Source organism: Rhipicephalus sanguineus, unplaced genomic scaffold (assembly GCF_013339695.2).
Source record: "Rhipicephalus sanguineus isolate Rsan-2018 unplaced genomic scaffold, BIME_Rsan_1.4 Seq1181, whole genome shotgun sequence".
NCBI classification, from domain to species: Eukaryota; Metazoa; Arthropoda; class Arachnida; order Ixodida; family Ixodidae; genus Rhipicephalus; species Rhipicephalus sanguineus.
Window position 1 is genome coordinate 44,697 of NW_023614449.1, and position 15,305 is coordinate 60,001.

At 48.3% G+C, this 15,305-nt stretch overlaps 1 protein-coding gene across 1 annotated transcript; it reads left to right on the top strand.

Moving 5' to 3' along the window:
* Positions 1 to 719: 719 nt before the first annotated feature.
* On the top strand, positions 720 to 5,962 carry LOC119376369 (cuticle protein 16.8-like). The gene is made up of 3 exons (XM_037646223.2): positions 720 to 1,087; positions 2,395 to 2,580; positions 3,444 to 5,962. The coding sequence occupies exons 1-3, from the start codon at positions 1,079 to 1,081 to the stop codon at positions 3,804 to 3,806; spliced, it is 558 nt and encodes a 185-aa protein (XP_037502151.1). The 5' UTR covers positions 720 to 1,078; the 3' UTR covers positions 3,807 to 5,962.
* Positions 5,963 to 15,305: the final 9,343 nt, after the last annotated feature.

A 15,305-nucleotide genomic window follows, 5' to 3' on the forward strand; every position in this document is an offset into this window, starting at 1 on the left:
GCGATCGCTTAGCCTGGTTGATACCAAGAACAGCATCGATGTTCGCACAAGCATAAGCATGCAATTACTGCAGTGTGGCGGCTTGAAAGCCTCATCAATGTCACATGTCAAATATGGACACATTATACGGCTGAAAAGACTTAAATGTTGATGTGTAAAGGTCCGTCATATCAAGAACAAATCGAAAATAATTAATACGCCTACACAGGCAAGTCTTTGAGCTTAGAAATAGATATAGTACTAGTGTCGTTCATTAATAACACCGATTTAAATTCCGAATATTAAACGAAGACCTTACGTCACCCGTCCTCAAATCGGCGTATTCGTGCAGAGAGCCAGGACACGCAATTAAAGTCGACAGATTCGGGCGCAAGCGACACTCTTTTCAAGCGAAGGAATGTGCCTCTAGGGGTGGGCGAAGCAAACGCACTAACGACAGCCACGACCAAAGATGAACAAGACAGACAGACACAACTTTGAGCGCGCACATCACCGCCCGAAGAGTGACGACACCTTCAACGTTCACTCTTTTTCGCTCGCTTCAATGTAGGCCGCCTACAGAGACAAGGATGAGCTAATTTGAAGGAGCCCCAACAAAAACAAAGAGAAAAAAAAACAAAGCAAGAAATGCCTTCCACGCGACTGGTGCGCGACAACATAGAAGGGAGTCATCTCGCCCTTTGCTGACAATGATGATGATGACAACGACGGTGCAGACACACTCTCGTCTTTTGTCTTAATCTCCCACTTTCTCGCGCTGATTTCCACCCCTTTTTCGGAAGAGGCGAGCAGCGTCGAGGCCGAGAAACTGCTGCGGGTATAAAAGCCTCGAGTCGCCAACTTGTCGACACCCTCAGACGTGCTGCCAGCCACTGCACTGCGCCGTGCGTTTTAAAGGCGCCAAGCGAAGCGAAACCCGAGCGCTCGTTCAGGCGGAAGACGAAGCCCAACTTTCTTTCTTTTCCTCTCGGAAGTTTCGAGCAGGACCAGCGGAATCGTTGCCTCTTTATCCGTCAACGCGCTTTTTTTCTTTTTCTCATCGCCTCCGAAGGTTGCGGTTTCGAGAGACGCTACGGGAATGCTGACGGTACGTATCTCACTCTTCTCCAGCTTTTAACGGTCCCGTCGATCAGGGGCCTAGCAGGAAATTTTTTAGGGGGTCCCAGCCCCCTTTATGTATGTTCGTGCGTGTGTCTGTATGTGTGCCGGCATACATACCACATAGAAAATGTAAAAATACTAGGGGGGATTGAACCTCGCACACCTCCTATCTGCTCCACTGCCGTCGATCTGGAAATAGATTGTGCTTGGCTGCGAAAGCTGCTTCCACACGGGACTCCACGTTTTTTGTCCGAACTTGAGTGTAAAAGCTAAAGAAAGGACAAAAATTAATACGTTCTTGTTTTGTTCTCTTTTCTTATTATAATATCGGGCCTTCCTACATTATATTGTACACTGTAATTATGTCCAGGCGGCATTCGCAATTGCCCCCGTACTGAGTTCCGCGGTAATGAAAAATCTTGCAGGCAGTTTTGAATTCCGGGATGTCACAACGCGCTAATATTTCAATCTTAGTGCAGTCTGTAGAATCCTCGTGTTGTGTAATAATGCGCACATACAGTAGTAATGTACCCTTGCATCTATCCACACTTTTGGAGCAATAGCGTACTAATACACACCACGTAATACAAGCTCAGCTTGACATAATTAGAAGAATCAGCAATAATATCTGGCGCTTTACATGCCAAAACCGCAATATGATTATAAGACACAGAGTAGTGGAGGGCTCCGGAAATTTCGACCAGCGTGGTTCTTTAACGTGCACCTCAATCAAAATACACTGGCATCTAGCATTTCGTCTCCATCGCAGTACGACTTCCGCGGTCCAGATTGAAAAGAGAATCAGCGTGTGGGTGCTCAGCTCCATTGGCAGCAGGCGTTAAATAAGATGTAGAGTTATCACTATACTCCATTTGATACATCAGGGGCAACGCCTAGGGAGGCTAGCGAGAGTTCTTGCGTTAGATGCGTTCACACCAAGAAGAAGTTCAATGATCTTACCACCCGTAATGTGATATTTTTTTAGACTGAATAATAAATGAAGATGCTTTGTGCCTCTGAAATAAATATACCGAGTTATTTGTGTGGTTGTCACTAGGTTGTTCTTGACCGCTTGGCGTCTCGTTATCTTCTCATCGTGGCCTCCGCGATTGGTGCCGGTAGCACGCAGGAGGAGCAAATCGCGGAGGTCTCGTTTAGAACGACTAAATCCAAGAGCGAGACGCGCGGACTTACACACCTTGCTGACCGAAGTTCTCGCATAGCTTCCACAGCGTTGCACCTGATGTATGAAACGGAGTATACGAAATGTGCACTTCCATTGCGCTCTTACAGATTCTCTTACTAGGCCTTCTACTAGCGACAGCTTACAGCGAAGATGGCAAAGGGGAAGAGACGCTTGACACAGAAGGTCACAGCTTCGGCAGCCTTGGTCAGGCTACGACTTTTCGGCAAGCTGGAAATTTCCTGCAGGCAGCTCCAACGTATGGACGTTCGACGTACGGGCAGTCGGCAGGAATAGTGAGTTCCAGCTCCGATTACGTATTTAATTTTCTTTGAATTTCTCGCGGTTTAAAAAATAAAGACTTAATTACTTAGCCTCGGTGTTCCTAGCAATTTGCTTAGCGTCAGTTACTAGCTTATTATTCTTCATGACCTTCAGTTTGAATTTGTTCGCGTCTCTATAACATGACAATTTCCCTCATGAAGCCCAGGGCTCAACGTGAACTTACTATACTACCAGTAAAGGGTGGCAAATAATTTCGCACTCCAATAACATTTCTGCATTCTGGGCTATATCGGAAAGCTCCAGAAGACGCGATAACGACGCAGTGACGCCTTGCTTCAACTAGACATGAGTTAAGGATAGTAGCAGTATTTTCCCCGTCAATTTCTCTGCTGCCTTACCGGACTACTTAAGCTCCCCCCGTCGAGCGAAACGCCTTGGGAACAAGCTGAGTTACTTAGTAATACTTGATGCTGGGCTAGCTGCTGCATCCTTACTAGAATACAGTAGACGCGTAACCATCATTGAAGAAAAGCGAGACAGCGCCATGGTAGTTGCGCGTCTTGTGCATTCCAGCCAGCTAAGGAATCTAAAGAGCCAGTGACTGCCCCATGGCAGAACCTTTTATCTCCCATCCCCTTTCCCCCAGTGCAGGGTAGCAAACCGGGCGCGCCTCTGGTTGAGCTCCATGGCTTTCCTTTTCCTCGTCTCCCTCTTTCTCTCTCTCTCTCTATCAGTAATCTATACTGTTTTCAAGTAGTGCACATCATGTGTTGCTAACTTTGCTCATTTACGTGAACGAATTCTTCCGCTTCCTTCCGAAGGGGTGCGTCATCCATGTGTGACTGGCATGCCATTTATGTACGTCCTGTTGCAGGACCGTCCGCAGCCATTCGACTTCGGCTACAATGTTCAGGACGAGTTCGGCAACAACCAGTTCCGCCAGGAGAAAGGTGACGAATCAGGTTCGGTACAAGGGACCTACGGTTACACTGACAGCTATGGCGTCTACCGTAAGGTGCATTACGTGGCCGACCAGAACGGCTTTCGAGCAGACATCAAGACCAACGAGCCGGGCGTCAAGCAGGAGAACCCAGCCGACGTACAGCTTGTCGTCGAGCCCCCACCGCAGGGCGTGCTTCAGCAGGCACTGACAAGCTCAAGGTCCGCGGGCTTCGCAAAGCTCCCCGCTGTGGCGGCACCCGGCCAACCGAGATTCCCGTCGGGCCTAAATGCCTGAAAAGCTCCTGGTATGCGCACGCGGAAGCTGCCGGCGGTGTGGTCTCGTCGCGTACTTCACTGGACGTGGAGTCGATCCGTTTGCGTGCATCCGAAAGCCAGTCAGATATTCAACTTGAGACTTTCATCTTGTGGTACGGTTACTTGCGCTTCTCTTAAGAACTTGGGAGAGGGGTAAAACAGACACAATAGTCTATTTTACCCATGTTCCACGTTCTTAAGAGGAGCACGAGTAATCGTAGCACGAATTTCTACAACTAGCCCACAGCTTCATCTTGTGGTATGTGCAGCGCTCACGTTAATAACGGCGACAACCTATATATACGAAAGCGCGCAGGGCAGTCGCTCTGTAGCAACTATGCATTGCTACGTTGAGCGAGGGAAAAAGAGCGCTTCGTCGCTCTATACTTTTCGTTGTGCAACTAGATAGCATAATTCTGTCTTTTTATTTGTTTGTTTTCTAGTTTAGTGCTTAGTGCAGGCTCTGTTGGCCGTGACATAGCGGTGGCTGCTATGATAGCGTCGAGTGATATACCGCAACGCGTGCACCATGCTGTCAGCAGACTTCTTCCTCTCACGCTCCTCACACGTTAGGTTTGCTTCCCACAAACGCTCTACGTACTGGCATGCATAGAAATTTCGTGCGCGCAAAGCAAATATATTAGATAAGTCCTGAATAAATTTATTTACTTTAACAGTTCAATCCTTGTAATCACGTGGGACCGGTCAGTGGGGAATATATCTGTATGGAATATATCTCCGGTATGGATCAGCTCAGATTATGAATGAGCGACGAGCGGCTTAAAACCTTGTCATCCTGCAGACTCCCTGAGCGGTGCTTTGTTCTTTACAAGAAACGTTCTTATCAGAAACGTGCTAGTATAGAAACTTCGGTTTCGAAAGTATTGCGCTTCCTCTATCATATCTTTCTGGGGTCTAAATTGGCGATAACGAGCGATTTGTTTAAACTATCAAATCAACTGTCAGCATAGACACTCGCAAGCGTCATGCTTTTTTCCCGTGAATGAGGTTAGCCTGTCTTGTGTTTGAGAACCCATATGATCGGTGCAGGACTCGGAACAGACATGCTGAGAAGGTTCTTTCCTCGTATATTTCTAGAAGTTACGCCAGGAAAGCGTAAACATTCTTGGTGGTGAAAGTTGTATAAGCCTCTATAGATAGTTTGTTTCGATGTACCTATAGCAATCACATTTCATAAGTCAATGTTACCTCTGCTTGGAGATACATATGGCGCAACATTTATTATGTATTTCCCTCATGTTGTGGCGTTACACCTACCCACCGAAATCATACTTCTTACGACTTCTTTGGTGTCAACAAATTCATGGTGCAGAGAGCTCAACTTGTATGCCTTATAATGATCATACTTTTCAATACAACCACGAACGAAGCGTCCGAGAACGCACATAAAGTTCATGGTGAACACGTTGCCTCTGTTCTACATCACCACGTATGAAACAAAATGAAATACGTAAAGTAAATAAACGATGGCTGCCACTCCGGTTCGACACTACTCGAAACGAGGTACACGCTACCGACGGACGAAGTGACTTCAAGCATAGCCGTATCGTGATGAGTTCATACTGCCGCAGGAATGAAACATTCCTAAGGTGCGTACCGATTTTCAAGCCTCGCTAGGCGCATTATGCAATAAGCGACTTGTTTTTCCATGTCTGTAAGGCGTCCCGAGCTCCCGTATTATGACAGGACACGATATAACTCGCACGGAGCCGCGATGGTAGACACGTCAGTGGTGGGCACTAAAAGAAAATGAAACAAGAAGTGACGTGATAGGCCAAGTCACGCCTGTTTCCCACTCCGTCTTGTATGCGGTTGACGCGTGTCTGGAAAAGGGAGCTTGTACGCTGCAGGTCTCACATATTTCACGTGAGCGCACCCCAGGTTGGTGTTTGCTCGTTTTTCTTTGCTGGTTTGTTTTTATGCCTGTCCTTTCTGGGTGGGGCCTTACTCTTTAAGGCGGCTGCGCCGCAAGACGTCCTATGTATGCCGCATGCTTGTTGCCGCTTCTGTATTTGTCTGTTGTACATAGATGCCATTCTTTTCATTTTCGTACTTTACTCGCTGTTGTCTCGCGGACTTCGTGATGTCGGGATCAATAAACAATATTTCTTTAAATCTGCCGTCATACCTTGGCGCCTTCTCTCGCCCTTTTCGTTTTTTACATGCATGAATGCTACATGTTAGAACAAGATATTACTCACGGCCCCTCTTGGAAATCAATAGACCAACCGCACGCATGAGCCCCTGAGGGACAGCATTTGCACATAAAGGGGAAAAAGCCGACCGGTGTTTGGTTTTAGTCTTCAGTAAATACTTCTGCGAGTTACTGATAGCAAGCTTTTTATTAGCCCCGCCACGGTGGTCTAGTGGTTATGGCGCTCGACTGCTGACCCGAAGGTCGCGGGATCGAATGCCGGCCGCGGCGGCTGCATTTTCGATGGAGGCGAAAATGTTTGAGGCCCGTGTACTTAGATTTAGGTGCACGTTAAAGAACCCCAGGTGGTCGAAATTTCCGGAGCCCTCCACTACGGCGTCTGTCATAATCAAATCGTGGTTTTGGGACGTTAAAGCCCAGATATTATTATTAAGCTTTTTATTACAATGGGTATTATAGTGAGTTCCCTTGCCTGCATATACCGGTAAAATCTAAGTATCTCACTATAGCTTCGAAATGCAAGGACACATGTATGCTTAGATTTACGTGCATGTTAAAATTTCCCTGCTGGTTCACATTGGTCTGGAGTACCCCGCTACGTAGTGCCTCATGACGATATCATGGTTTTGGCACATAAAACTGGAGCATTGCTTTTTATCTTTATGTAGAGTGGAAAGGCAAAGATCACAATTATAAATAAGGATCGGCACTCTGACGCACCGGACAAGAAAACTCCTGTTAACTTCGCCAGCTGACGTCTCTCAGAGACACAGCAAAAGCACAATACACCAGCGTTAAAAAAAACAGCACAAGAAAAAAAACCATCATACTGCAACGCAGAAACTACTCCTAAATTTTGATTAGTACGAAAGCTTGCAGAACTTCAACCTAGACGAATTCAATGTTGAATGTTTTCTTGTGTAAAACAATAAGAAATATAGCTTGTTTAGAAGAAATAACGGGGATATAAGTGAGATAAAGCGACAGGTACAGAATGACCACCGGTGGAAGAAATAAAAGAGACTTTTCGATTTATATTTAAGCGTTCGTTATCCCAATGCCTGTAATTCGGTTCCTGAGACTACTTAACTATGAGAGATTACCAGGGCATTGCATTATTATCAGCACAAGCACTCGCCCCCCCCCCCCCCCCACCTGTACACACACGCGTGCGAAAAGAAGAGGATTAGCATCGTTTTCTATCTTTCCTTTTTCACTAGAGATGCATCTTGTTTTAGCGCACGGTGCGAAACAGAGAAAAGGACAGCAAGACCACGCATCCCGATTAGCGCTAATGCGCCGAGGCTCAGGAGGACCAAATCCTTCGCTCTGTAGTGGACACTCGCGCGCGCGGTCTTCGCTAGAATAAACTGATCCGAACCACCCAGGCGTCGGACTCTCAGAATGCATTCACAACTGCGGCGTCGCTAAATTTAACACTCAATTATGCACGGCGGCTAGGGCGCCCATGAACCTCGCCCTTCCTCTCTCTCTCTCTCGCTCGCCAGGCGTCGCATCAAGCACGCTAATTCGTACCACGGAGTGAATGCGTCCTCTCCTGTCCCAACAAGTCTCAGTGGAAGATAAGATGGTAAACTGAAAGGAAAAAACGACGACGCCGTGATGATTGCGCTCCTTCCGAGGAGTGCCTCGGTGACCGCATGGCCGTCTGCGCGCCCCTGGCGGCGATAACGCGCCAGCCCCGAGTCACAAGGAAGCGGGCCCCTTCCACTTTTCTGTTTTGTCCGGGGTCGTCTCATTAGGCTAGGACAAAGGAGGGCTCTCTGGCGAGAAGCAATTTGCGCCGAGCTATCGCTTCGAAGCGGTGCTCCGTAGAGGCTAATAAGTCGCTCCTCGCGGCCCTCTTCATGCAGTGCACTGCGCTCAGGAATCCCATTCGCACGCTTTAAGAGGCTTAAGGGCATCATCCCTCCCACCTCCCGGACCAACCAAAACTCTTCTTGAAATCTCGTCAACGCGGGTCACCTCTGGGCGCTACCGTTTAACGCTCGCGTTGTTACTTCCTCATTACGGGAAGCGCGAGACGCTGAGAGCTATAGTTTCGTCCTGGACCACTTGCCCTCTGCGCGGGACGAGGAACGAAAGCAGGGACAGAATGATGGGTTGGTTAGACGGTGTAGCGTTAAGCGAGGTATAACAATAACGGGACTCGGAAGACGACACAGACGGCGAGCACATCATTGTGATTATGACGATGGCTAGCTTTCATTATATTTCATTATAAGCCATGCACCCGGAGGCAAGTTTCGAGAGGTTTGAGCGTGCTTATGATTACGGCAACAAATCGGCAAGTTTAAGACTAAAATCTGGTCACGTGACTCGGCCGCATGCGAACGCGACCGGAAGTTTTGCTGCTGCGCTATTTAGGGTATTGCAACACGCTGCCAAGAAAAACTGCGCAAACTTCTAGGCCAGAGCGTTGCGCGATATGTCATTGGTTAGCGCATCCAGTTGCGAACTGCGCATTATCGCTGGGACGTGGTTTAGGTTAACAGTGAAGTCAAACCCGCCATCGTGGTCTAGTGGTAACGGTGCTTGACTGCTGACCTGAAGGTCACGGGATCGAATCCCGGCCGCAGCGGCCGCATTTCGATGGAGGGAGATGCTAGAGGCCCGTGTGCTTAGATTTAGATGCACATTAAAGGACATCATATGGCCTAAATTTCCGGAGTCCTCCACAACGGCGTCCCTCATAACCATATCGTGGTTTTGGGACGTAAAACCCCAACAATTATTTGGCGGTGAAACTTTTTTCTGCGTCACAGCATGAGGGTGTGGATGTGGCCTGATGAAAACAACGACTTGACAATGACGGCTTAAAAAATGACGGACAGATGCGGCAAATTACATTTTGAGCACACTGAACTGCAATCACAATAAAATGACAAAATTGGAAATCGCATTTTCAGACGTTTTCCAAAAACGCAGTACAGAAAACGTGATATTAGCCCTAACGAGCCTTGAACCACTCAAGGTTCTCAATGTATAGCTACAAAGCACAACCAAGTACAACCCGTTGGTGGCGCATGTCCCTCTCAAACAACCAATTTAATGTAACAGGTCACCTGCAAGGCGGCCGCTTCCCTGCGGTTGTTTACCCATCGTTCATCTGCGCAGATTGATGCTAAATATCAGGGGCGTAGCCAGAAATTTTTTTCGGGGGGGGGGGGGGGGTTCAACCATACTTTATGTATGTTCGTGCGTGCGTTTGTATGTGTGCGTGCCTATATATGCAAGCAAAATTGAAAAATTTCGGGGGGGGGGGTGGTTGAACCCCCCCAACCCCCCCCCCTTGGCTACGCCCCTGCTAAATATACAGTGGCAAAAGCTACGAATTGGGAAATTTGCACCATAGAAGACGTGACACTTTCCCCAGTAGCAGACATAGTTACGCTAGAAAGTGAACAAGCACAGGCGTTACATTGCCAATAATCTAATGAATTATGAAGTATTCATCCCCCCGAGAAAGTCCAACTGGCCTTGTGACTGACTGCGTTCCGTTCGCATTGTTCCGATTTCCCCTTACACGACACGTGACAATAATCGCAGTTGGTGGTCGGAAATAAAACGAGCAGTACATTATAAGAATGAACCTAAGAACCACAGGTTCTCTAATAGTGCGCTCGCGGATCATGAGAACCAGGGGAAATTACTCCACATTGACCTTTACAGAACGTCAGTTACCACGAAACAAATAAGTGCGACAAGGTTACGACAGGATAGTTTGTGTAAGCTTCTTTTTTCTTCTAAGCTGTTTTTTTCTAAGAGCGGAAGCTATGAGTTATTGTTAAGTCTCAACCACACTGGCTGCAAGAAGCTGCAGACCAAAAAAATTACTCATCGTCGGAATAATACAAGGACAAACGCAAGGACAAGTAATCTTACTCCGACCGTGTGTCATATACTTCGCTCTGAAGTATTATTCAGTTATGTACCCACACGTCCACCTCACCACTTGAAAGAAGCGGTTGCGTCGTATATAATTGATATTTGTTTCCGTTGGCATAAATGATCAGTTATCGCCGAAACGCGAAGACGCGTACACTTGCCTGTGTTTGTAATGGAGCGTAACAGATATGTCGGACACGATGTCAGGCACGATTCACTTGGCCAAACAACTCAGCTGTCTACGATTTCACTTCGCGATGCCAACGGAAAGGCCTGGAAATAAATAGACACGCGTGGTCGGACCAAAGATCTCTCATGCCGATAGACTGGACGATTGTTCCGAGAACGGTCACGCGCCGCTATTTCTGCGCGTTTGACTGAAGCACACGCATCCATACAGCCAGTGATGGACTCGGTACGTTCGTAGGATTACATTTCTCTTGATCGACGTCGTTCAATGCGTGGCCAAGAGAGGGTCGGTAGTGAAAGGGGGATCCGGGTGTCGGTCGAAGGTATCAGACCCAAAACGAGACCAGGGGGTCAAGCACTGTCAGGTCCGTCGGCGAGCGGTTAGCTTCCCGGTTTGTCTGGCGGTGCTTATAGAGAGCCGCGCTGCCAAACCAAACAGTAAGAAAAGCCTTCTATATCTCCCTTCCGCCGAACGCCGGCAGTGCCTTCTGTGCCAGCGGCTTCCCTCTTAGCAAATGATGCTTGCGAGGTGCTTCCGCTCGGGCGGCTTTGGCCCTTACCTTATTTTATTCGTCGTCCAGCTGTCCCGTTTCGGAGAAACCCGCATGCTGCCTCCTTGGACGTCGGCAGTGCACACCACGCGCGTTCTGCAATCAAAACCGTGCAACGTTTTGAAAGCTGCTATGTGTGCACAGGATGGTCCTATCTGAGCACACAAAAAAAATGTGTTCCTCTTCTTGGGACTGCCCTCACCACATATTTATCGCTAGTTGTAGTTAATCCCCGCAGTACACATGAAAGAACGCTACTGTCAGTCGCTCTATTCTCCTTTTATTGTTCTTGCTGGCGAAGGTGATGACGCTGTTTTAGTATCATATAAGCTATTTCAGGCTAGCTTTCACTGACTTCCGGCAACACATGTTGCCCATCTCGTATAGTTCGCGATAAAAGAATGCGTGGCCTGAATAGTGTGCGCTGTCATGGCAACACGTCAGGCCCTGAGCTTCGGCTATTGGTCAACGTCCGAAGAAAATAGCAGCCATATACGGTCACAGTTATCAGAGAAGCACACACTCACTCTCTATATCTACCACGTTCAAGATCATGACGGCACGTGATGCTGACGTCAGTAAATATTCCTGCTTGGAAACGTGAGCTTGGAAGCGAATCGGCGTGCAAGTCGCACGTACGCCTGAACCGCAGTTTTACATTTCTTTTTAATGTGTTCATACTATAGGGAACCAAGCTCAAGTTTGGGCGCGACGATCGCGTGGCCGAGCTATGCGTTACCGAGGATAGACGCTGCCTGCGAATGCGGTTTGTCGCCGGATTTGGCAGCGGCGGCGGCACGGACACGTGCGCGCATGCGCTCCTCATTCGGCCCGGAGCGCTGCTAGTCAGCAATAGTTACATTGTGACGCACCACAGATGTAATCCGAGAGCTCTGCGCGTGCGCGGGAGTGGCAGTGTTGTGGCCGTGGATGCCCCCAGTTGCAATAAGAGCAGTGGCGCCGCTCGACGTTGCTTCGGAAGCCTATACCCGCTGTCTGGTAGCCGATGAGCCGCGACAGTCGATAAAAGTTGTAACGCTCAATTACTAGTCTAGACAGCTAAGCGAGTAGGTAAGAATGCATAATTGAAATCGGCGTTGTGAACGACGGGAAAAGGACTCGGACGTGCGTTAGCCTTACGTACTGTCGTCTTCCTCGCTGGTGAGTTCTGTCGTAATGAGTTCATTTGCATTGCACGAGACTACTCAGCTGCTTCCAGAGCCTGCTCACAGCTGTACACTTTTATTAGGACCCCGTATAAGTTTGAGGAGGTCCCGTAGCGACTTCCAACAGCCTGACGCGATATATAGATAGCAACCGACAAATAAACCGCTGGTAAGCTACCCTCCTCCTACCTTGGGCTCGCCGCGGGGCGCTTGCAGACGCGCGGGCCAGCGGCGCTGATCGACACGCTGGCCTCCTTTTTGACAGCTACGCGCGCAGAAAACCGATCCTCGTTGACCGCCGGAGCGCTATGACGTTTTCTTATTTCGAGCCCGGCTCGATGTGCTTACACGGTCGGCGCACCTTCATTCGTGCGTGTGCTTCGCATGCCGACGTCAGCCGCGACGTGCGTGCGGGCTGCTGTCACGTGCCGCTCTCACTGTATACTGGTACGAAGCATCAGTGGTGTTGCGGCAAGCTGCAGTTCTGTAGTCACGATACCGCTGCTTCCGCGGCAGGCGACAGTTGGTCGTTTCCTATCGCGCCTTGTTTATCGAGAGCTAGCATTTGCGTCACTGCAGACGCAAGAGCGTCAGCAGTGAGGTTTTAACGCGATAGCGTTAACGAGCTCGTATCGCAGAAATGCCAGTGTGGGCTTCGTTGGTTGTGAGCGAAAATTCAGCGTTGTCCGAGAGCGAAAAATCGAGAGATGCAAATAAAGGAATGATAAAAAATCTTCGGTTCGAGTGGGACGGAAGATTCGAACCTGCGACCCCTCGTTCCGTGGCGCGATGCGTGTTTGTATATCTGCAGCCTCAGCCGGAAGTTCACGTCGAAAAATGCTGCACAAGTGCAGCAAGGACGACTATAGCATTGACTAGTTTATTATAATGTAAAGTGTCCTAGATAATGCTAGGCAAGCTGTTATTCGCTTACTTTTTGACTAAATCGTAATGTAATTAGTAATGTAGACAAAAAATTGCTGGTGATGTCGGGGCCCAGATGACCGATAAGCACCATGTAGGCGTTGTAACAGCGTATTGTATCGCGAAATGGCGAGTTAGGAAGACAGAGATGAATAACGAGACAAGTTTTTTTTTCGGTTGCAGCTGTCGGTATTGAAGTGTTCGCTCGACGCGAGCCTTGCACCAAGAATTTGTCAGAGGTGGCCATACATCGTCACTTTTGCGACACTTCTCGGGGCAAACTGCTCAACGGCAGTCACGAAAATTCGACAACAGCATCATGTTACGCACAAGCATATCTAAGCACCCTCCAGAACGAACGAGCTGGAGAAAGAATGGCGCCGTTTCGCCCCCATTACTGTTCGCGAAAAAAAAAAGTTGTGCTTTCAAACATTTTCATATTCTAACGTCACGGCCTCTTACAATGAAAACTGTTGTACACCTTGCAGCTTTTTAATATCGCGTGAACGTCGACCCCAGGATACGGTAGTTTCTAATATCAGCAAGAAGCAACGAGATCACCGATACGACGATGAGCCTCACACCGGCTTTGTGAACACACGATCGCACAGGTAAGGCTGATAGTGGGCATGCATTTCTAAGCAAACAGCATAGCAGACGTCGCTCGCTCTCTGCGCTTGCGAATCATGTAGGAAACTCTCGTTACTTTTCGCCTATATTAGGCGCCACCATGTCCAAGTGTCAACGCTCCTGCGATATTACTAAAAAATTGCAAGAGTGTACATTTGAAATTCATATGAGTGGTACCACTCATGCACGTGTATTGAGCGTATAACTTAATTTTGCCCGCGATGCACATTAAAACATTAAAAAACGGAAACTCGAACGTCATTTGTAATTAGTGCTCAAGCACATTTCGTGCTTGCCCTTGTCACCTATAGGAATGAACCTTGGACAAGTCCCCTTTGAGAAATGTTGGCTCCAGAGATTCTATAATTTGTTCAGCCACTGCTGGTCACTTCAAGCCTCGATCTTTCGGTTATCGCGCTGCTAGCTTCGTGGGCGTGGGTTCGATTCCCGGTCACGTCTGTCGCATTTGGATGGAGACGAAATGCAAAGAACACCCGTATACCTACATTTAGGTGCGCGTTAAAGAACCCCAGGCAGTCTAAATTAATCCGGACTGCGCGTGCGCTCGCGTTTTTTTTTTCTTTTTTTTGGCCTTCATGTTCCCTGCAAGCAGCAAGCAAAAACGTCTATAACTACGGCTAGGGAGCCTTCATGTGTGCGCGCCCCCAAAAAACGGAGGGGGCGCGCACACATGAAGGCTCCCTAACTACGGCAGGGTCGCTGCGCCCCTCGCGGTAAGCAGTGGCGCTAAATGAGAAACGCTACCATTGCGTTGAACCCGATTGCGAAGGACGTAAGACGGAACGCGCGCGCGCGCATCTTTCCAGTCCGGCCGTTGTAATACCTCAGAAATTATTATTACAGCAAATCTGCATATGTTTAAGTTCTGGCGGATCGCGTCCGTATATTAGAGACGCGCAGAACAGCAATTTTCGGCGCCCCTTCGTTATAGTTACCCCTCGCCACCACCGATGCCTACTTCACAGGTGTCGCGATACTCAGCGGCGGCACTTCCCACCAGTCGTTGTGCCCATTTGTATCGTGACGCAGAGATCGCGCTAGCGCTGTGATCAGCAGTTGCTCTTTGGACTCGCTGTGGGACAGACGGGTGTCGTTCGCTCGGAGGAAGAACAGCGAGAATCGAAGGAGCGCCAACGCCCACACAAGCAGGAATGGGCGCGAAAACAACGTGAAGCCGCTGCTGCAAAACGTGCAGTCGCTGGCTCCCATCTTCACAGTAGCTGAAGGGTTCAGAATTACAATCTTTAGTCTTCTGTAAGTTTCTACGCTTGTCTCCTGTCGCGTAAATTTTAGTGGAAAGCCAAATGAGGCATTATTTATCAACAATCACTGCAGAAGGCAACTTATATACTGCCCTTGTAAGCGCATCAACAGTTTCCCCGAGTAAGTGTTTTTTTTCTCTCTCTCTCTTTCTTATATGTAAGTAGGTTACCATGCTTGCTATGACGGTAGCTGAATGAAAGGGCACGATCCTTTTTGCATGTATCACGGTGCCAAAGGCTTGTAAGGCCTGACATTCATAAGCCAATCAGTATAGCTTATCTTTTCAATCAGTATACTAGTCAATCCTTGAGTTGCGCTGCATTCGGTCTCGTTCTTGCCGTATGTTGCGAAGTGTAGCACATTTATTACATTAGACAGGAATTCCAGGGCTTTTGTATATCTTTGAAGCTGTAAGCTATGCCATTAATGATTACAGTATACATTTTAAATGTGGATCCAGACGGGCGTTTATATATTGCGTGTATTTCGCTTGCGCGATGTATACTAGACCCCAGCAAGTCACCGAGACGGCGGTATTAACTGCGATAAGTTATCACAGTCCAGGACGTTCTGAAATATAAAACATGAAGCTCGTGTGTAAGAGATAGTGCACCCATGGAGGAAAAGAATGGCACGAGGGCAGCATTATC

Coding starts and splice junctions, on each gene's coding strand:
- LOC119376369 (XM_037646223.2), top strand. Junction 2,581..3,443: donor ACGGGCAGTCGGCAGGAATA/GTGAGTTCCAGC, acceptor GTCCTGTTGCAG/GACCGTCCGCAGCCATTCGA.